The 23,830-nt window shown below is 36.7% G+C and overlaps 1 protein-coding gene across 2 annotated transcripts; it reads right to left on the reverse strand.

Moving 5' to 3' along the window:
- Nucleotides 1-7: 7 nt before the first annotated feature.
- LOC140880188 (uncharacterized) lies at nt 8-23,366 on the reverse strand. 2 transcript variants are annotated; one of them, XM_073284398.1, is made up of 10 exons: nt 23,189-23,366; nt 22,874-23,058; nt 22,251-22,359; nt 11,710-12,049; nt 10,435-10,504; nt 10,270-10,337; nt 7,364-7,479; nt 7,169-7,275; nt 2,729-2,868; nt 8-620 (listed from the first exon to the last, which is right to left on the reverse strand). In XM_073284398.1, the coding sequence occupies exons 1-10, from the start codon at nt 23,267-23,269 to the stop codon at nt 376-378; spliced, it is 1,461 nt and encodes a 486-aa protein (XP_073140499.1). In that variant the 5' UTR covers nt 23,270-23,366; the 3' UTR covers nt 8-375. The 2 variants fall into 2 exon arrangements, with proteins under 2 accessions (XP_073140499.1, XP_073140500.1); XM_073284399.1 differs by having other exon boundaries at nt 8-609; nt 2,721-2,868.
- Between the last annotated feature and the right edge of the window lie 464 nt (nt 23,367-23,830).

Consider the following 23,830-nt stretch of genomic DNA (forward strand, 5'->3'; position numbering starts at 1 on the left):
AGAAACATACGGTGGCTCCATTCCAAAAACTATTATATTGTTAAATAATATATTATTGATGTACATTGAAGCCATTGAAAGAAACATCCGGTGGCTCCATTCCAAAAACTATTATAGTGGCCGACTATTTATTTATAAATTAAATTTCCACGCCAATCTTGGGTCACCCCTCCAACAATTCGACATTCGGGGATAAAATATGCTTCTATGAATCTCATTTTCCAGGGGCTGGATCGGAGGACTTGCAGATCTTGAAAGAGAGACATGCCAAAAACTAGAATTGATGCAGCCATTCTTAACTTCAACATGTTTTTCTATTTCGCTTAGGAGACGTACCTTCTAAACAAAATAATGCGCCTAAAATGCTCAAACGGTTTATGGTTCCACATTCTCATTCTTGTAACCCGATGCCTTTCCACTTTTCCCAATCAAAAATTTCTCCGGAAGAGAATTGCTCACATTAATATCAAGGCCATGGTATGATCGACTGGCAAAATATTCAGCCCCAGATCTGGCTTTGCCCTTCGTGACAGATTGTGAGTTGTCATCGCATATTCGCAGAGCCTTTTCTGTGGCATTCACCAGTGCATGAACTCCATCCTTCTCTACCTCATGGAAGTCTGAAACATAAAAGGCATTATGGTATAGAATGCACTTCTAAAAGAGAAATTGTAGAAACGGTGAATAATCACAAGCTTAACATTTTTGTGACATAATGGGAAATATCGCTTCGAACATTTAAAGTATCAATTGGAATCTTCTATAACCAGAGGTTAAACAGCAGAAGCATGTGTAGCTCACACAAAGAGTGAAATGTTACGCTCTATTTTCAAATTTTCAAAGGTATATTTCAATTTTATTTCAAACACAAATCCGGAGTTAATAACAAGAAATTAGAACAAAACTTAACGCTAAACCTAGGCCCCCATCGAGAAAAGTAAAGGATGTGTTTTTCATGATAATGTGTTTTTATCAAACCATAGACAAAACTCTTGGGAATTGTCTTTGAATTTTGATTGTTGGTCATTGCCTTCCGTTGACCTAAATCTATTTAAGTTCAATATGTTGGCCAATGATCCTGGCTTTCATTAAGTTATTGACCCAATGATTGCTTCTAAGTGGGATTTTCTTAACTGAAGAAAACTATTTGACATGCTGCCCGGGAATTGTGGGGGTGTGGTGGGGGTGCTGGGGAAAATACCAGCAGAGGAACACAATACTAGAGCCAGTAGGAAGGAGGACGTGGGTGAGCTAGACTCTAGAGAAAACAGTTAGATAGAAGATAAAAGACATCTGGAGGTAAAATGTCATTTTTTAATTGGTTGAAATGTCGCAAAATACGATTTGGAGCAAGACTGAAAAAAAGATGCATGAACATGTAATTGAGTAAATGGTCCAGGTCTAGTTTAGGTGGTGTGTGTTCTTTTTGTAACATATAAAACTTATCTTCGGAAAGGAGAAGTAAATAATGATGACTCTTCCGAGACCTTCTAGAGGTAAAATGTGATTTTTGAATTGATTGAATGTCGCAAAATATGTTTTGGAACAAGACAGATAAAGTGAACAGGTAATTGAGTAAGTGGCCAGGTCTAGTTTGTAAGTGGTGTGCGTTCTTTCTGTAAAATAAAAGACTTTTTATTTTTGGAAAGGAGAAATTAATGATGATTACTCTACCGAGACCTTCAAAAACTAGTTGATTCAACTGTTGGCACTATCTTCTAGCACGGTAATAGATCTAAAGAACAAGTTTTACTACTGCATTTATTATAGCTGGACATATTTTTGCAAAAATTGAGGGGCATTAATACTCCCCCACAAACCATTTAAGTGATTCATTCTGTTGGATATTTTGAGAAGAAAAGTAACGTGAAGCAAAGGTTGAAGAGATTTGGGATAAGATCAAACTGAGAGTAGCAGAGTGGTTACATAGCTTGAATGAATTCCAAGCTTTTGCAATTTCAGATTTGTATAGGGGTTGGAATCTGGTCTTGAATTAGCATAATTTTCATATTAGTGCCCTAGAGGAACTTGTGGACCTCTGGTCCACATTTGTATGCAACTTTTTTACCTATTAATAATATGACATTTGTTTCTGATAAGAAAAAAAAAATTATGCAACCTATTATCTATTTATATAACATAATCAATATAGATTCCTGATGAAAATAGAATCTATAAAGTCCTAATCAATCTAAAGTGTATAGAGTCCTAATAAAATAGTAAAGCTTCAAGAATCTTTTTTTTTTTCAAGAGTCATCAAATCTTCACAATCGTCTTCAAGATCATAAATAATGCCCCGCAGGGATATAGTAATATCTTATTGATATAGCATCAAATTAAACCAATAACAGCTAAAAAAGCTAAAACCATTAAGTCACAGAATTCAATCTGCATCATTCGTGAACAGTGAAGTACCACCATATTTTAAGCTACCTATTATTACCATCTACCGATGTCAAAAGAGAGATGATCATGAATGCAATTTTCATAACACGTGTGATATGAAAAGACATACACCACAAGAGATATAAACTATCACCTGGACAAGATTCTTGAAAAACAAATGAGAGAAATTGAGAAAGATTTCAGTTGCCTTCCGATAACCAAAATAAATAAAATATGCATTTCAGCAGAAAAATAAGCTCCTTCAATAGTTTACGATGCAGACGTTCTTTAGATTCTCAAGTAAGTTAAAAGATCTACAGATCAGACAAAAGAACCCAATTACCTTGTAGTTCCAAATCTTCAACATAACCACCTTCAAGGAAAGAAAAACGTGCTTCTTCAGGCTGTTCCCTTGCTTTTACAGGAGTTGAACCAATCAAATCCTGAAATTCCATCACATATCCTCCAGTCCATTGACTTCCCCTATGAATTAAAAATACATCACAAACAAGGCAGGGAACCCCAGATTATGTCACACAGATACAGAATCTTTGACACCCACGGCATAACTTTAACATTGATTGATATGAATTCAAGACTAGGCTTGAACAAACAAAAAGCAGCAGAAAACAATCTCACTTGATGAAACCATTGATTTAGTACTCATGGAAGCAATCTCTGCCAACAATACTTACTAGATTCGTTTGCTATCTAGGAAAATTGTTACGAATAAAATTTCCAAACACCTCAAAACAACAAGGATTAACAAAAATAGATTTTTTTTTTTTATAAGAAACATATATATTATTAATAAAATAGGGAAATTCAATACAAGAGGTGGACCAGAGGTCCACAAAATACCCAAAGCAAAATACACCAGACTAGATCAACAATTAAACTAACTCAAAACCAAGCTCCAATCCCTATACAAATCTGAAATCGCAAAAGATTGAAATTCTTGAATATTATGAATCCAAGTTGATGCTCTTAGTTTTATCTTGTCCCAAAGTTCTCCCACCGGTTCTTCTACATTTTCAAAGATCCTGTTGTTTCTTTCCAGCCAAACGATCCAACAAACACAATGCACTAGAACCCCCCAAAGTAATTTCCCTTTTTTCCCCAATAATCCCCCTAAATCTGCAATGAAAAGATCGTTCATAGTCTGTGGTGTCACCCACGATAGTCCCATATTCTTCAACACTAACCACAATATAGATCTTGTGTATCGGCAGTGAACAAGCAAATGACCCTGACTCTCTCCCCCCTTCTTGCAAAGCACACACCAATTAGGACTTGAAGAACAATTCGGGAACCTCTTTTGAATGAACACACAAGTCGGTAGTCTTCCCAACACTGCAGTCCATATAAATACCTGAACCTTTGAAGGAATCGGAGCTTTCCAAATCGTTCGACAAAGATCAAATTTTGGATACAAAGCTTCCGGAAATAACAAGTCAAAGAAGGATTTAACAGAAAACATCCCCGAATCACCCCACTTCCAAATCCTAACATCCTCACCTCCCTCCACTAGTCTAACCTACCCAGAATTTCCATCAAACTGATTAATTCACTCAACTCCTCATCCCTAAGATCTCGTCGAAAATGCAAATTCCATGACACTCGGAATTCTTAGATTGATCCGCTAAGAAAACTATTTGTAATGAAAAACACATCCCAGGATTAAATCTTTTACAAGAAGAAAGACACTCTCTCTCCTTGCAGTAGCACTGCTAGACAAAACAGAAAAGAAATGCATGAATGAATCCCCGTAACCAACTCTCCTCCCTTTTGTTAACTTTCCCTTATCCATTCCTATTTCGAGTACACTACTTCCTTTTTATTTTTCTTTTTTTGATAGGAAATGAAATTATATTAATAAAAGACTTTAATTACAAAAAGCGGACAAGAGGTCCACGCATGATAAAGTAAAAACTGGAATCATATTAACATAATTGGACTCCAAGCCCTGTATGAACCTGAAACCGCAAAAGATTTCAACTCCACATTCTTTCATATCCAACATGGAACCCTTCAAAAAAAAAAAAAAAAAAACATAGAACCCTAAATTTTATCTTGTCCCAGCAATCTTCAAGTCTTCTTGATTGTCAAAAATTCTGCTATTCAACTCCAACCAAACTTACCTATAGATACAATGAACTACCACAACCCAGAAAATTTTACCCTTCCTGCCTAGATCGAAACGAAGATCAGTTGCTAATAAGCCCAAATTGATCTCAGAAATACCTAAACCAGACCAGGCTCCGCCAAAGCGTTGAACAGAGAAAGCTCGTAAAGGGCAATAAACTCCCCCGCCATCTGTCCTACCGAAACTTGACCTTATTTCCCCTCTTACCACAATCCACACTAACTGAAGAAAATTCAGATAAATCTTATAAACAAATTTTCAGGGACTCCTAAAGGTAGCGCACCTTGCCAGACCCGCATCCCAACCATTCTCGAATTACCCGTATTTGCTAACAATAATCTTCTTCCATAACGACTCCGTCACTGAAGAATCTCCACCACCATTTTCTTAGTAGGGCCCTATTCTTCAACTATTATCCAAATCACCCAGTTTTTCAAACAACGTCGTCGATGGACCCGAAAAGACAAAAAGACAAAAGAAGAGTAGAGTTGAGATAGAAGGATTGTTTGAATGAGGAAGAGTCAAAATGAGTACGAGCCTTACCCACCTTGGAGTCGAGCAATCCTTGTGGAACATTCTATCTTTTTGCAAAAAAATTGGAGCTGATGCAAATAAACCACTAATGTCCTCCATTCCTAAGGGAGTCGGCGATGCGTTGTCTGAGCATTAAGATTGAAAACTTTTGGAAACAAAAGAATCAGAGTCCACTACAAGGCTAACTTCAGTCAAAGCATGATGAATCTGATCCTCCATCTCCTTACACCCCCACGGGCTAAAACTTGAACCTCCTCCCTCAATTCTCAATGGATCTCCCAGGAAAAGAGATCTTCATTAATGATGGCATTGTTAACAACCGAACGCAGCTTCCTTCTTTTGTAATGGCTTCCTATAAAATTAATTGCCTACAGTTTTAACCTGCGAACATATATAATTTAAAAACCCGAGGTTCCATATTCAGTGGACAATCTCTTTGAATTGTTGTTTTCCGCTTCTCATACTTGTCGTCCTTCTCCAACCCACCATGACCTTGCCCAAGATTTGGAGCCCTACATCCCCAAACATGAAATCTTCTTCTTCAATTCCAAATATACATTTGTCTATCTTCGTCAAACATGCTCCTAGTTTGATTCTCAATCCACTACATTCCCCACCCACCATGTCTTGATATCCATTTCCCACAAGAATTCTAAGCATGTCAAAGTCTCAATTGACAACCTCACCCTCTTCACCACAAACCTTAAAACAAAACTGCAGCGAGCAACACTATCCATTAGCACCAAAATATGGGTTATTGTAACCGTACCCGTGGGTCAAGCTTCCCCATCCACATAAAAAATCATAAACTCAAGACCACAAAATACACTACCAACAATAAGGAAGTTCATTGCTTGAGTGCATAATAACACCTTAGCTTACATTGAGAAACACATCCCGTCCAAATTCATTCTCATAACCAAACTTAATTTCACAGCCCTGATTGTGCTAATAAATATAATTGGGGCACTGGCTCTTTCCCCTTTCACATTTGCATCTCTTGGCCAAATAAATTGAAAAAAATAGCCCATGCATTGCTCATGTTCACAATGCACTCCTAAGCTCTCCAACGTTCAAATTTCTCAACACAAAATCCTACCGTAAGGCCTTTGCATCAATGAAGCGATAAGTGCATAGGAATGAAGCGCCTTGCGACCACTGTACCTCACTGTACCTTCCTATTTATTCTGCTGCTGGTCTCTTCAAATTCATAACTGGAATCTTCTTTTTAATCAATGGGGACCAATGATTTGATATGCAATCCTAACAAATATATGCAACTCATTGGAGATTAATAGTAGGAGTCGTGTGGATCTTTGAATATCGTGCAGTCATTGATATGCATTCAGTCGGATCTATTCCTACGGCCCCACTCAATTAACTCGTCTGAGAGCATGTTTCTTCTAAAACCCATTTGATGGGATTCGGTCGACTTATGGTTTGAGAAACTCCATTGAAACTCCCTACTTAAAGCTTAGTTTGTGTGCTGATAAGTTCTTTCAACATCGATTTTACTTCCAGCAAAGGCTCCAGCTTTTTTTGCATGGGATCCAACTTTTCTTCCAAGGAACTTAGTATATCTTGAGTTCCTCAATAGCCATTATTGTCTTCTCTATTGCATCGAGTTTTGCTTCATTTCCAGTGCTCGTCATTTTGTTCCCTCCTTTCTTTTATCATGCAGGTGAGGCCAATTGTTACAAACAAAATTTCCAGACAAGTCAAAACAAGAAGGATTAACAAAAAATAAAACAGAAATAGATTGATCCACTAAGAAAGTGACACGAGTGAAACACTCAGCAAAGCTACATGGTTGAGCCAGATATATAACCAGATCAAACGGTCAAATCGATGAGCTATATCTTACTCTAGAACCATCTTTTTGATCCTTTAACTGTTCAAGCTTCATAAAAATTCATATTACTCTCGTGTCTACAAGTTTTATGGCAAAGCGTTTTGTCAAATAAATTTTTATTACGAGCTTTGAAGCTTATAGCACTTCCAATCTCATATCCCATAGGTTCTCGGTTTCTTTTAACGAAGAGAATAATTTGCATTCCAATATCATTAAAGAATAAAGTTCATAGCTGTAGAATTACGACTTACCTGTCTAAAGCAAGCATAGCTTCAAACGGAGTAATTATAGGAGCAAAGAACTCCTTGCTATCCAATAGAGCTGTCTGTGCGCAAGCCACATTTATAAAAACATCACACTGCCAAAGCACATGTTTGAGCATTAGTATTATCATCAGAAAGCTAAAATATTACCAGCTACAAACCCACATCCTAAATAAAGTTTACCTCGGGAAAATTGGCAAGTTTTGAAGGGTTTGGTCTTCCCATAACAAAAGTATATGGTTTTTTCCCGGCCTTTGTAATCAGTTCTTTGATATGATGAATCATGTGAAGGTAACCAACTGCAACAACAATACTAAAAAGCTCTAAAATTCTAGGCTTTAAAATGTAGTAATGAACCATGCACAAAATAAGACATTAGAAGAACACAAACAAAAAAAGTAATACAACATTCGAGTTAGCATGACATTTTGAAGGTGGCAGTATGATTCAACAGATAACAAGTGGACATCTTTGGACACAGAGGAAGAGGCAGAATCTTTATTTCTTATAGGAAATGATATTATATTAGACAGTCAAACATGATAAATCGACAGTCAACGGATTGTAGGTTACTGCCCCAAAAACTTTGTTATCAAGTTCTTATCAAGGGGTTGTCATTAAAGAATTTTTGCTTTGCACGGCCTTAATTATTTCATTTATAGCATCTTTGCCATATAATAATATAGTAGATAAATATTTTTTTCTAAAAAATTAATAGTGTCCCTTGCTTCAATAAGGTGCTTGTCTTGCCTTATGCCTTAGTGAACCTGTTACAACTATGCCCAGGATTAACGACAGAACAAAACGATGGTTTATGAGCAGTGAAGGCCGAACCATGAATAGGAGGGAGACAAGCCCGACGGACCCAGCGTGACTTTCCGGTGGCTCTCTTCATGGAAGACATCAGAGAACACGACACGAAGACTGGGTAAGCTTTTTGTTCCCAAAAATCCGACCACTTACTTCATCAAGAGTTATTGAAGCCCGATAAGAATTTTAAAATCTGCCTCTTTTCCACAATTACCTTACTACAAGCATTCCTAGTCTAGGCACTTCCATTCGCAAATTTCAAATCAGGTGTTCTAAAAAGTGCGGATTAAGCGTGAAGCGTGAGGAAAGAGTCACTTTGTGAAAAAACTGGTCAACCCTTTGGTTCACCATATTAAGTATGTAAAAAGCGAAAAAAAAATTATATAAAATTCCAAGTAAATTTTTATTATTATTTTTAATAAATTTAAACTTTTAAACTTTAATAATAAATGTTGAATAATCTATAATTTTTAAACAAAAAAAAAACCCTTAAACGCATCAATCCTGAACCCATCCTTTCTTTGCGACTAAGGGACGAAACTTAACCCAACAGTGACCAACAAAAGTTTTACTCCACGCGATTTGTGGTAAGAATAATAAAAATAAGAATAATAATAAAAACTAAAAATGTTTTTTCACGCTAAATCTCGAGCTCAACCCGCTTAAGTTTGTAAAGCTTGATCACGACGCTTCGTGTTTTTAGAATTTTGCCTTAAATCTCCTTGTTGAAGGTCCTACAGGATGCTTTCAATCTCAAATAATTCAGACGTATTATCCTTATAGGAGTAAGCATCCCGAGTCAAGTCCCAAATATCCTTCGTTGTAGAGTAAAAGAGGAAATTTTCATGTCATGGAGTTAATTAACCATGACATTACCATATTTTTCTCAGAATTCCAGATTTGGGACATCTGACCAGATTTTTTTTTTGTCTTGTTGATGCGCCGAAGAGGAGTTCATCCTACCCTCAGATAAACAACATAACAGATTGCAACCATTGAAGGTAGTTTCGTCCGTTTAATTTGTGGCTCGTAACTAGGATAGAGGTGTTGCCTGCGATGGCTGGTACGACACACACAAGTGGAGAAATGGCGTCAATGTTTGAAGATTGGGACGGAGACGCCATTCCATATTTGGTCATGGAAAATTATGGTTGTCAAACCATGTAGTTTAAGAGAATTAATAACATGGACAAAATAGTTCTTTGCATTGAATGAATAAAATAAGGAAGATAATCATATGAAAATATATGGAATCCTAACAACATGCTTGGTAAGAGGAAATGAAGTAGAAATAGAATAAACATTTCCCTAAACCTCTGTTTGATATGTCATGGGGGTGGGAATGGCTCCACCCATTTTGGGTGGATATAGCTATTCCACTTCCACACCTACCATTCTTCTATTTTCACAATTCTTTTTCTATTTATTTTAACCAACCAAAAATTTAGTATATATAATAATAATATTCAAAACCAAAAATTTAGTATATAATAATAATCAAAATAATAAATTAAAATTAAAATAAATAAAATAATAATCATAAAAATAAAAATAATAATAATAATAATAATATTATTATTAATATCGATAATTATTCTCCGTTTTTCGTAATTATCACATGATCATTATATATATATATATATATGATCTTGTTTCTCATAAAAAAAAGATAATAAATTATCATGATTATAATAACAATAATAATCATTATCATTCATAATAAAAGATGACGTTAACATAATAATGATGGTAATAAATTTTTAGATATAACAATAAAAATTAAAAAAATAATAGTTTCATTATCATGCTAATATTATTATTATCATCAATTATAAAAAGTTATAATAATAACAATAAAAATAATAATAATACTAATAATAATAATAATAATAATAATAATAATAGGTAGAACATTAATAATTATTTTTTAACAATAAAAATAAATGATATTGATAAACTTCTTTTTTAAAAACAATTCTTTAGTTAAGAAGTCATTTGGCTAATTAAATTAGCAAAGTCCCAGCGAACAATATCATTTAAATTCTGATCATAAACTTGCACATGATGCAACTGTACAAGCGAAATTAAAGCACGCGTGAACATCTCATAACAAAATAGGGCTTCATTGAGAAATCTTGGGAATTAGACTATCAGGCAGCTTAATATTTCCCTCACGGACAGTGGGCAGACAGCACACGTAATTATATTAGTTCAAGATGAACCAATCATAAATCAGAACGTCCCTGTAGTATAAGAAAAGATTCTACTCCAAGGCATACCTGCTCCAAGTGTTCCAACCAGGATTCCGATTATGTTGGCATCCTTTGCTTTCTCAACAAGATAATATCTGCAAAGTTGATTAAAGCGTCAAACATCACAATTTGCAAATGTGTAAAAAGTTTAGGAATAAATATGAGTACACGTGAAGCAGCTTATGAAAATACCTACGCTTTAGAACTTTTTTCTGCTGAGATAAGTCGGTCACCAAGCAAACCTCATTCGCAGCATATCTGACTAAACAAAGCAAGGCATCATCAGAGATATCATTACCTCATGACATATGGAGTGAATAAGTACATATCTCAGATTATCTAGAACACTAATAGATATCACCACAAAATTGTGTGACAGTTGTGCCTGGCCTATATCAAGGTAGATGTATGGACTGAAGATCACAATCAAATAGAGAAGAATGAGACAAATCTTCCCAGAATAAGCTGTTGTGACCTGACCCAAAAACCTTGGGATCCATTCCTTCTACAAAATAATCCGGCAACTAGAGAAAAAACAATAAATTTGAATGGTTTCACTTAATTTTTTGTGAATGTCTTCAGTCAAAATCACACCTCTTAACATTTGGGAAGTGAAACGGACAATAATACAAGAACAGACAAAAATATAACATGATATTTGACCTGAGCAAACAAGAAAACCAGACTATAATGAGATATCAGTCTGTGCATAAAACAGAGAAAAAAACGTCTAAAATCTTTGCGGAGCAGTAGATCACGTGATTAAACACCTACGCGTCATTTTTTAAATCGATTCAATATTTCAAATATCAGTATACTTCCATGTATTTTGAACCATCTCATAGTGTGAAATTACAAATGATAATGTTCCTCATCCACAGGGTTTACCAGCCTCCAAGAACCTAGCACATACATTTGGCGTTATTTGAACATGGGAACCTCATCTTTCAGCAGACTGTGTGATTGGAAAACACTCTGTTATGCTATGACTCGGGTGGATACAATGAAGGGGGGAAGGAGGAAGAGAAAAATGTTCCCACTGCCATGGAATCTAGACTACAATATAATGAAAAATCTTCACCATCTAATGCCATGTGGTTTTTCAAATTTATTGAAAAAACTTCATCTATCTATGAGTTCAGTTGTCATGCTTTGGAATTTTCCCAGAAAATACTAGGCCAGATAAAAAAAATTCAAAATAACGCAGAATTTTCAGTAGATTTATGAATCGGTGAGAGTTTATAGTCCTGGGCATACTACCAACCATCATTAATTAAGTAAAGTGAGTAAAAGACAATTTCACAATACCTTCTACAAAGAAGTTGGATTAATCATTAATCCCAGGGACAACCGTGAACACCATAATTAAAAAGAAAATTCTCAGAAACACGGAATGGAGAAAAAAAATCAGATTCTCAATTTATATTCTTCAGGCATAGAAATATATAAGGTGGTGTAGACACTGACCTGTTTCACAGCTATTGAATGTAAGTAAGACATTTGCAAATGCTGGATTGTTCAACCCAATCCAGAAGAGCAAATAATCCTCCATTTTCCGTCCTTCGGGCAATCTCCATCTCAACCCTCCCATTGTATAATCCAGGCCATTTCCTTTAGAAAAGCATTCACCAGCCACTTGACTATCACTTTGCCTGAGTTGATTACGAGGTCCAGAAGCTTCATATGGGATTATAACCGAACATTTTGCATCAGCAAAAAGGAAATCTCCATTTAAACTTGATATATAAGGTGTCAATGCTTCTTTAATTTCTGGTATGGCATGCGTGTATTCCAGCCCAAAAAGAACCTGTTCATACAGTAGGTAAGCCACTAATAGCTATTAACCGATAAACGCAGATGAGACTGAAAATTCGATTATATTAGCAGCGCCAAAGTTAAACTTTATCTCAGGCCTAACTCAACCAATTTGGTAAGCAACCTTACTAAAGTGGAAGAATATGGGTATGAACATCTAGTCATCTCTAGATTGAGTATTTTAGAAATGCGAAACTGAAGCATCTTGATCAAATAAAGTTAACAGTTAATAAAAGTGTTGAAGAGTTAGTATAGGGTTTTTTTTTAATTGTTAGAGACGAGATAAGAGTCTAAATTTTGTTTATATATATAAGAAATGAAGAAATATTAATATAGAAAGTTAATAATTACAAAAAGCGGCAAAATCCGCCGCGGACAATAGGGTAAACAGAAGCCCTATCACATAACAAATAAACTTCCAATCCCTAAAAATATCCGAGCTCAAAAAATTTCTAAACCCTAAGCTCTTCCATATCCAAGTAGTCATTCGAATCTTCATCTTGTTCCAACACTCATCAACCGACCTGACTCTTCAATATCTTCGAAGATTTCTCCTATTATGTTACTGTCCATCGAATTCTCCCCCTCTCACAGTCTCACCCAAAAGAGGACCAAGATCCGATGCGAGAAGATCTTGATTGTATCTTGGTACTACCCACACCAAACCCATTTCCCCCAAAGCTGTGGCCCACAACGAAGTTGTACAAGGACAAAAGAGGAGCAGGTGACTCTGAGTTTCCATCTCTTTCCGTCATAGAACACACCAATTCGGGGATAGAGCAAAAGAGGGCCACCTCTTTTGCATCGAATCACAAGTTGGTAACTTACCCAAAACCGCAGCCTAGGAGAATACCTTTTTAAATAAGAAACAATATATTATATTGATTACGGGAAAGCTATTCATTACAATAGGTGGACAAGTGATCCGCTAACAACAAAAATCTAAGCATGACCCAACTCATATCAACAATAGAAAAAAGCTCAATCTATTAATAAATCTGAGATTGAGACATTCTCAAACTCTACATGAGACCCAATCCAAGTAGTTATTTGAATTTTGATCTTTTCCCAGAACTTGACAATCGACTATTCGATGTTGTCGAAAATTCTTCTATTTATTCTCCAACCGCACGGACCAACATATGCCATGAACCATCTGTTGAAATATTGTCTCACATCGGTAGGATAGAGTTCCTGGGAGCCCTTAATATAGACAAGGTCAACTCTCACCTCTTGAGCTAGCTTTTAAGGTGACTTAGATCCAAGTCAATTTTTTAACATGGTATCAGAGCTTAGACCCTCCGTGTGTGTTGGACCGCCCAAAATTGGGCTGCCTATAGTTAGGCCGCCCGTTAATATCTCCACACTCCAGATGATCATTCCTGGGCGTGTGGGGGTGTGTTGAAATATTGTCCCACATCGGTAGGATAGAATTCCTGGGAGCCTTTAATATAGACATGGGCAACACTCACCTCTTGAGCTAGCTTTTGAGGTGAGTGAGGTTCAAGTCAATTTCTTAACACCACCCCTATCCAAAAAATTCTGCCCTGCTTGCCAAGAAGATGTCCAAGATCCGTAGCGAATAATTCTAGCAATTGGAACCACCCAAACCAACCTCATCTCAGCTTTAACTCTAGCCCACAACCCACTAGTAAAAGTACAATGAATCAACATGTGGTCCTGCGTCTCCCTCTATTTCCAACACAACACACACTAACTTGGGAACAGATGTGGGCCACCTCTTTTGCATCATCTCCGAAGTCAGAAACTTGCCCAATACCACAGTCCACGGAAATACATGCCCAACACCACAGAATACTTGAATCTTCGATGGGTTCGGAACTTTCCAAATAGATTGGAAAAGAGGAAATAAAGAAAACCTACTTATCAAAAAGAATTATCCGTAAAACGATTTAACCAAGAAAAGACCAGACACATCCCCACCACACAATCTAATATCATATAAGCGCTCGACTCCAATAAAGAAGAAGATGATGACGAAACAACTGACTGATCAAAATGAGAAATCGGCATAGTATGAGCAGTTTAGATCTGAAATAAAGAAGGAAAGAGATCCTGAAATGACGAAACCCTCCACCATCCATCCTCCAAAAACCCAACCCTGGTACCCCCTTAACCATTGTCCACATAGTTGGTGAAAAGCCAGGTGAGTTCTAGATATATTGTGAAGACCCCAACCTTCAACAGCCTTAATGGCCGAGTTCTAGATATATTGTGAAGACCCCAACCTTCAACAGCCTTAATGGCCGATTAAATCAAAAATCAAATGCATAATTTTGATATGCAAAGGGTCACTTGTAACAGCAGAATAAAAGGGAATATGGCTCTTAAGAATGGGATAATTGGCCATGAATGTGAGACCTTTCAGCTGTTATTTTTCAGCCTATAAATAGTGGCCAAAGATGAGTGAAAATCACACCCCAAATCTGCCATTCTCGAGCACATTAGCTACCATTTTCAGCCACCATTTTCGACTAAGCAAAAGGCTGCTGGAATTGAAAGATTTCAGCAGATCCTTGAAGCAAAATTCTGTCCAGATATCAAAGATACCTATCAGCTTTGTTCCTGCCCATTTCGAAGTCCAGCAGCAGCAGTTTGAAGCTCTGAATTCTGCTCATTGTCGAGCATCAAGGCTGTCCAGAAAGCTCGAGAACTCGGCATCGTTTTGAAGAAAGTTTCTGTCCATTTTCGAAGCCTTTGAACAACATTTCGAGAGCAAGATTCAGTCCATTCTTGAAGTCTTTGAATCTGTCCAAGTGTCGAAGAAAGCACCTGCAGCAACCATCGGAGTTTTAGCAGCAGATCTTAAGCCAAAATTTTGTCCGAAGTCGAGCAAGAAGAAGCCTGGAATTCAACCAAAGAGGCGGCCTTGTTATGCACAAAACCGAGCAGCCTAGCATCTCCTAAGGTCGATCAAATTCTGGTCGCTCTTGAAAGTCACGCTTCGGTTAGCTTTGAATTAGAGACTCACAGCAAACGGAAGTCTATCTCTGGTAAGCAACTTGCCAAGAGCACCCAACCACAAACCGAGAATGAGCATCCGAAATACAAGCACGGGAGGGAAGAAAATGGAAAAGGAAGGCCGAGTGGGATCAAAGAAACTAGCAGACTGATAACTAAAGAAAGAAAAATAGGTGAAAATTCGAAGTCCAATTCAGCGTCACAAACTTTTTTGTTTTCACACCGAAGGGCTCTTAACAATATTTTTGTTATAAAAAAGAAACTTTGGAAGTATTGAAGTCTATGAAGTCCTATAAAGCCTCCAATCCCGATGTCTCCATACCTCTTCGTGCTATCTCAAGTTCGAGGCTTTCCATCAACGTTATTTCTACACGATCTTCTTAAAATCGAATAGAATGTAAGTGGCCTTTTATACCTATATTTCTTGATATAAGTCTTTACACTTCTATTATTTTTGAGTGAGTTAAGTTTTAAAAAATAAATTACATATGTTTTTAAAAACTCGATCGGCATGATATATATTCTTTTCACTTGGAATACTACTTTGAATTTATTTTTGTTCGATATAGGATATAATATTCGAAAGCATGTTAGAATTATTTGAAATGCACTGTTAAAATTCGAGTTAGAAGTGGCTAAGAAAATTTCCGATGATTTGATTTGATTTGGCCCTGATGCGGTGGTATATAATAAATGTTCCTTTGGCCTCGCCGCTTAGAGGATTAACATACAAGGGACTGATTAGTAAACCATGGAAAAACGAGATGATTTTCAATGCTACGTTTGTTTTGTGTTTGTTTTATATTCAACATGCTTATCCTATTTCGAGATTATGGTTATGATCTGTATATATATATATATATATATATATATATATATATATATATATATATATATATATATATAATATTCTGTTCCTCGTCATCTAACTCATCTTCATCCTTATCTAGGGAGGGAGAGTAAGTGGGTGAGCGTTTTGGGAAACACTAAGCAAGTGGGGCTTGTGAGGAAGTATCAGCTCAAGATGAAGCATGTCTAAATTTCATTACTTAATTTTAGTTTCGCATCCGCAATGTCGCACATGTGTTTTTTTTAAAAAAAAATTATTATTATTTTTTTTTTATCAGAAACACAAATATTATTAATAATTAAAAGGTAAAAATACAAAGTGTGGACCAGTGGTCCACTAATCCTCAAAAGAGGTTGAAAGTTAGTCTATCTCAATGCTAAGCTCCAATCCCTATACAAATCTGAAATTGCAAAAGGTTGAAATTCTTTTATAATATGTAACCAAGTTGATCCGCTCAAGTTAATCTTGTCCCAACTTTCTTCAATCGAATTTTCTTCATCTTCAAAGATCCTTCTGTTTTTTTCTAGCCACACCATCCAACAAACGCAATGCACTAGAACACCCCACAAAATTTTCCCCCTTGTTCCCAGTGACCATCCCAAATCTGCTTCGAGCAGCTCTCTCGTGGTATTAGGTGTCACCCATGACAGACCCAATTCCTGCAGCAGTAGCCACCATAAGGAACTAGTGTAAGTACAATGGACCAACAAATGATCTTGATTCTCTGCCCCTTTTTTGCACGGTACACACCAATTAGGGCTCGAAGAGCAGTTCGGAAACCTCCTTTGAATCACATCACAAGTCGGCAATCTTCCCAACGCAGCTGTCTATGCGAATACCTTTACCTTAGAGGGAATCTGAGCCTTCCAGATTGTGTGGAAAAGATCGAATTTTGGAAACAAAACATCCGGGAAGAAAGAATCAAAGAAGGATTTAACTGAAAACACTCTTGAATCAACCCACTTCCACCTCCTAACATCCTCCCCTCCCTCCACTAAGCTAACCCTGCCCAAAACTTCCAACAAACTTGATAACTCACCCAGCTCCTCGTCCCTAAGGTTACAACGGAGATGCAAATCCCAAGAAAGAGAATTTAACGAAGAGAAGGACTCGCTAGAAAGAAAATGCGAAATGGATTTATTATGAGCTCTTGATAGCTGAAAAAGAGAAGGAAACAGAATCTGAAATGAGAATTGCCCTACCCAAATAGACTGATTTTTGGCAAGATTTGTACTACGAGCCTTGTTGTCTCAATATTAAATTGTTAAACGCCGATATCAACTAGGCCTGGTACAGGGGCGTGACATATATATCTCCAAGGACTTCTATATGTATTATTCCTTGCTACCCCGCATCCCAACCATCACTTGTTACCCATATTTACTCACTATTATTTTTTTCCACACCGATTCATCCTCTACAGCAAACATCCACCACCATTTCCCCAAGAGAACCCTTGATATGAGTGTATATAGTTAGGAACCTTTATCTAGATTATATATGGAAAATTGTATTCATTTCTTTAATGAGAATAAAATCATAAATAACATAGTTTTTCCGCTGCATCTTATCGTCTTTCATTGCCCAGAGCCTAGGTCGATGATACCCTGGAGATAGAAAATCGATGGTAAAGATGGCATATTCCGGAGTAAGTATGGCACATTCCAGCGACGGTAAGACCTCCAATTCTCCAACTAAATCGGACAAGATGCCCGTAGTCGCTGCCACCTTTGAATCCTCCACCCTTCAAATCACAAACCACAAATTAGACAGAAAAATTTTCTCCAATGGTCATGTTCCATACAAATGATGATTCGTGGAAAAGGGAAGCCTGGATTTCTTGATGGTTCCACCTCCAAACGACGTAATGATGACCAAAACTACCAAAATTGGAATATTCAAAATTACATGGTCATGGTTTGGCCGATTCACTCCAAGGAAGAAAGTATTGGAGATTCCTGCCTTTTTATTCCACTGCGAAGGAGATCTGGGAGGCTAAGATATTCTGATCTTGAGGTTTCCTCTCAAGTGTTTGAACTACGAAACAGAATCAAAGATTCCAAACAAAGGGATACAAGTTTTACACAATTTTTTAACACACTCGAGAAACTCTGGTAAGAGTTTGATCTTTTCAAAAAGGTAAAGTAGAAAGACCCGGAAGATGCTGTCCTATATCAGAAGATATGGCTTGTGAAAGGGTATATGATTTTATGGCCGGTTTAATTTGAGAACTTGATGAAGGGGGAGAATCCTAGGGCTCAAACAGCTGTCATCTATTGACGAAGCTTTTGCCGAAGTTCGAAGGGAAGAAAGCCGTATGTCATGCTTCCCGAATCCCCTTTCGTCACAGAAAAATTGCCTCTTACAGTCCATGGTCAAGAAGTTGTTAAGAGAGTCATGCTTCCCGAATCCCCATTTGCCATCTATTAACACATGAACTTTGATGAATGACACCATTATCGATCAAGAAGTTGTTAAGTATAGAGTCAAAAAATTCAGTTTCATTATCGGTACCCAATTCGCCGGTTTACCATGTATTTTCCAGCAAGTCTAAATAGTATGATACGGTCTCTCACGGCATTCACACCAAGGTTTGCCATTTTTCATATGGGAGTCGGAGCGACTCTCTGGAGTGTGTATCACCAGTGCCGTGTTTTTTGTAAAATATAATGTATGAAGCATAACTCTCTTTCTGATTTCCTCCCTTCGAACCTTCGCAAAAACCTCATCGATTGATGGCAATGTCTTCATCCCTAGAATACGACCATGAACCTCATCCAATGTGCGATCGAGTCCTGCGAGAAAATCATAAACCCATTACTTAGCCAACATCTTGCGATATAGGGCCCCGTCGTCTGGAATGGATCTTTCCATTTACAAAAAATGAACAGATCCATTTCATGCCAAAGTTTCTTCAGGGCACTAAAATATTGGGTGACCACTTGTCTCATGTTTCGAATCTGATTTCTTAGTTCAAATACTTGAGAGGAGTGATCGAGATCAGAATATGCCAAGGTTACAGCATCCCAAATATCCTTAGCAGACAGATGGAAGAGATAAGTTTCGCCAATGCTTTCTTCCATCGAATTTATAAGTCAAGCCATTACCATTAGATTTTGAAAATTTTGATAAGTGGGATCAGTGGCAGAATGCGGCGAAATTGACCCATCAAGTTACTCAAATTTCCCTTTGCCTCGAAACATTAATTGAACAGAACGAGACCATTGAAGTAAGTTTTTACCGTTGAGTTTGTGATTCGTGATTTGAAGGGATGTGGATTCAAAGTGATATGAATCTAAAAAGCTATCGAAGATTCATATTGTTCCAAGATTTCTCTCATAATTTGCCATCAAGATTAGAAGGAATTGAGATCAATGACAATCAAGTTGGGGAGCAAGGGAGCCAAGTTGGAAAGCATGGAGTTCGTGATGGAGTACTGAAATTTTATGAAGCTTCTAGAGATATCCAAATCCAATCTCCACCGTCCAATATGTATTTTAGGATGTTACGAAGCTACGGTTAAAATTTTGGCTTGATCCGACGGCTAGATTTCGGGATATGAATTTTTGAAGAATAATGCACAATTCGGACAGCTTCAGAGCCTAGGCTCCAGTTTCAAGCGCCTAGGCGCCAGCACGTGATTTACACACAGTACGGCATGTACTGTGTGTTTTCGGGTTTTTGATTATTATTTTATTATTTTGAGTATTTTTTATTATTTTGAGTATTATAAGTCTATTAGGAAACTTTTAGATAATATCTTTTGATATATTTTATATTATTTTGCGTTATCTTTTATTATTTTGTAGTTGTATTATAAATACAACATATACATTCATTATTGAATACAACAACAATGAAGATTATTGAATATTGATTTTATCAATTATAATTCTTTCTAGAATTATGACAAAGCTTTGCTTTGTGTATCCAAAAATCAAACTTATCAAAGTTTTATAAACTTTGTGGCGTTTGTCAATTGATTATATTCGTGGATTGTCAGAGACATGTTCCTCTGAAGGTTCCGTTGAGATCGATTGTTTATCTCGTGATTATCTGTTGCTGGTTTCATTGTAAATTAGAGGTGGATATCCAAAAACTGTGATTATCTGTTGCTAATTTCATTGTAAATTAGAGGTGGATTTTCCAAACTTACTTGTTTCAAAAGATCGGGACAACATTATTGAGTCTTTTTGTTATTGAACTGAGGGTGCGATTTTAATATAGTCGTGTTTGTTTTTCATGACATCCAAGATTCTTATCACAAAGGTACCAGTGGGAGTAATAGTGGGGTTAAGTCCAGAGACGTTGGAGGATTTCTCGGATTCTGTATTATCCAGCGTCCCGGAAAAAACCATTTTGACCATCTGTTACTGTCTTTAATTTCTCTCTAATACCATAAAGGCTAATAACCACGAAAAAATCGATAAACAAGGGTTTCATTCTGGGAACCAGTGATTTTTAAGATGTCTAAAAGGCTAGCTAGCTGGAAGAAAGCATTCCTTTCGAGAGGAGGCAGACTCACGCTGATATCGGCAGTAATGAGTGCCCTTCCCTTGTATTATATGTCGCTGTTTAGGATCCCACGCGGTGTTGCAGAGGCCATGGAGAAGATTATGAGGAACTTTTTGTGGGATGGACCGGATGGGGAGACTCATTGTCATCTGGTAGGCTGGGACAAAGTATGTAGACCAAAGGATAAAGGGGGCTTGGGAATAGGCAATCTCTGCCTTCGGAACAAGGCTTTGCTAGGCAAATGGTGGTGGCGATTTTTGACGAAGGGGGACACATTTTGGAAGAGACTTATAACGAGCAAATACGGAGTTCAAGAAAACGGTTGGGATGCGGGGTTGGCTAGACATAGCACTTGCAGAAGTCCGTGGAAATTCATATCTAGGACGTACCCGGCTTTCAGTCACTCTGTGAGGGCACTGGTTCAAGGGGAGGATAAATTTAGATTTTGGAAAGATTGATGGGTAGGGGATTCTAGTTTTAAGGATTTTTTTCCTAACCTTTTTCAGATTTCTAGGGATCATAATAGACAGATTTCTTTTTTCCTTTGTTGAGATTCATATTATTCCTCTAATTCCTTATCTTGGAACTTGCATTTTCGGCGCCAATTGAGGGAGGAAGAATTGGGTCAGGTAAGTAAATTGCTGGAAGTTTAGAGGGGGGTAAACTTAGTAGAGGGCGCGGAGGACGTGAGGAAATGGGTATGGGACAACTCAGGTTTGTCTTTTGTTAAGTCTTTCTTCGGGTCTTTCTTTCCAGAGGATCAATTTCCTAGTTTTTCTCTTTTCTACCCAATCTGGAAAGCTCCTATTCCGACAAAGGTTCAGGTCTTCTCAACAGCTGTCAAGATTACCCACATGTGACTTGATTCAAAAGAGGCTCCCGAATATCTCCCTAAGCCCGAACTGGTGTGTGTTATGCAAACGAAGGGGAGAGACCCAGAATCATATGATTGTTCGCTGCACGTTTTCTAGCTCAATGTGGAACCTAGCTCTCAAGGAATTGGGGATATCCTGGGTGATTCCGAACTCAACAAAAGACTTATATGCTACTGATTTAGGACAGCTTGGAGAGAGAGGGAGAGTCTTCTGGTTAGTAGTGGTGCACTGCGTATGTTGGTCGTTATGGCTGGAAAGGAACAGAAGAATATTTGAAGGCAGAGAAGAAGAGGTGGAAGAACTTTGGGACAAGATCAAATTGAGAGTATCCACTTGGGCACACAAGTGTTCAAATTTTCAATCTTTGGCAACACTAGACTTGTATAGAGATTGGAGATTGGCTTTGATTTAGATTGATAGCTGACTTTGTTTGCCCTGAACACTAGCATGCTTTTGTGGACCACTGGTCCACTGTTCGTATCCAAAATAAATTCATATTATCAATAAAATTATAGTTTTTTATCCAAAAAATAATAATAATAATAATAATAATAATAATAATAATAATAATAATACAGCATGATGTTTTTGAATATATAAAAAAACTTCTGAACTAAAAGATAAGATATCAATCTAATTTAAAATTAAAATAAAGACATAAACCAAGCAACTTATCCTAACAATCTTATCAACAACTTGTCCCTTTTTTGTTTAATTTGGTAGCAGATGTGTTGAGAAGGCTGATTGATAAGGCTGAGTCAAGGGACTTCATCAGGGGTTTGTAGCTAGGAAGAGAGAGGGTAGAAATTACAAACATTCAGTTTGCAGATGATACCATGTTCTTTGCAAATGTCTGACACATTTGACTATTTTCAACTTTATGACTAGTTCAACTGGAAATGAAATTTTCTTTTTTGCTGATTTACCACCCAAACATAATATTGATGCAAAGCAACAAAGCATAATCATACCAATACAGGCTTGCCACTTTTCAACCCGCAATCAAGCAAATTCTCCACACAGTTAGAAGCATTGATTGAAGATTTGCCAAAAATGAATAGTGCAGGAAGAGTTGATGTCCTGAAATCAAGAATGAAGGAGAAGATTACACAATGCTCTTAAAACGATGATAACTGAAATTCCACACGCAAGATTTCTGCACTTCTACATTGAGTATTGAATCAGTCAGACATATACTATCCAGAACAATATTACACCCACTAACGCATGGGAGTATGCGCATATGAAAGACAAGCTGTAAGTCGCAATCTGGAAAACCAGAAGGACCTACAGTATCAACCAAACCACCTGAATTGTTGATAGGCAGACTAATTCTTCTCCGAAATTCAGATAGACTACAACATATAATGGCCGTGTTCAAGTACTACTACCTCAAGTTCTTCGCTTTGATTGTGAGTGTCTCCCAGATTCACAATAAGTGGCCAAAACAAAAAAAATTGGAGTGATGATAGACATGCTAAATATATTACGTAGTATCTTTTAGGATCTCAATATCAAGGGATGCCAGGTCATGATTAAATAAACACAATCTGCTTTTCTGGGTATGATTCGAATTTGAATGACTTATACTCACGGGCTTAGGCATGTATGACCAAAATGAATGACACACTCAGCATTGACATGAGCCGCTCCAACTTCATCTACGCAGCAGCTGCCATAAGTCGTATCCGCCATTACATACAACTTGACAGAAGAATCCAATACCTGGCGCAGAGCTTTCACTGCCATTGTTGAATCTTTCAGTAGCTCATCTGGGAACTTTTACATCAACAAGATTCATAGGAATTAAAATAGAAACGATTAATAAATAAATAAAAAAAAAAAAAGCGACAACTGGAATATATAGTCGTAAGTGGTAAAGTAAAAGTAGAAATAAATTAAAAGGTACCTGAAGAGCAACTCTGGTGAAATTATTGGAGCGGATGAAGTTGGCGACACGCGAAATTTCGTAATTGGATTCCAAATCCATTTTGAAGAATTTGAAAGGAGAATCCTCAGGAGTCTGACCAGCCAGCCTTACAGCGCCGCGCCGCCTTGGATTCGAGAAACAGAAAAGATGAGCTATAACATAAACAATATTTTATGGCCAATCAACTTTTCAATATTATAAAACTATTTATTTATCTACTATTAAACAAAAATTAGTTTTGAAATAATAAAAAGTATTTAACACAATATACTTTTCAAATTTTGTAGAAGCATTTATTATTTTTATCTAACTCTTTTAATTTTTAAATGATCATCACTTTACATGAAAAAATTACATTTAAAAATAATGCAATTATGTAATTAAAAAAACCTTTATATGTATATATAAATAATTATTTATTGTAATCGTTTATTAGTTAATACAGGTTTTCCGAAAATACTATGTTTTCATGTTATTGGAGTTGGTGATCGATTTTGTTTAATATATATCCTACATGTAATTGAATAATAAAATAGTTTTTTTATATATATTGATTGCATATTTTATCAAACTAAATTGTTTTCCAGATATGATGTGATATGAAGATTTATGGTATTTAGA

The sequence above is a fragment of the Henckelia pumila genome, chromosome 2 (genome assembly GCF_033568475.1).
Source record: "Henckelia pumila isolate YLH828 chromosome 2, ASM3356847v2, whole genome shotgun sequence".
Taxonomy (NCBI): domain Eukaryota; kingdom Viridiplantae; phylum Streptophyta; class Magnoliopsida; order Lamiales; family Gesneriaceae; genus Henckelia; species Henckelia pumila.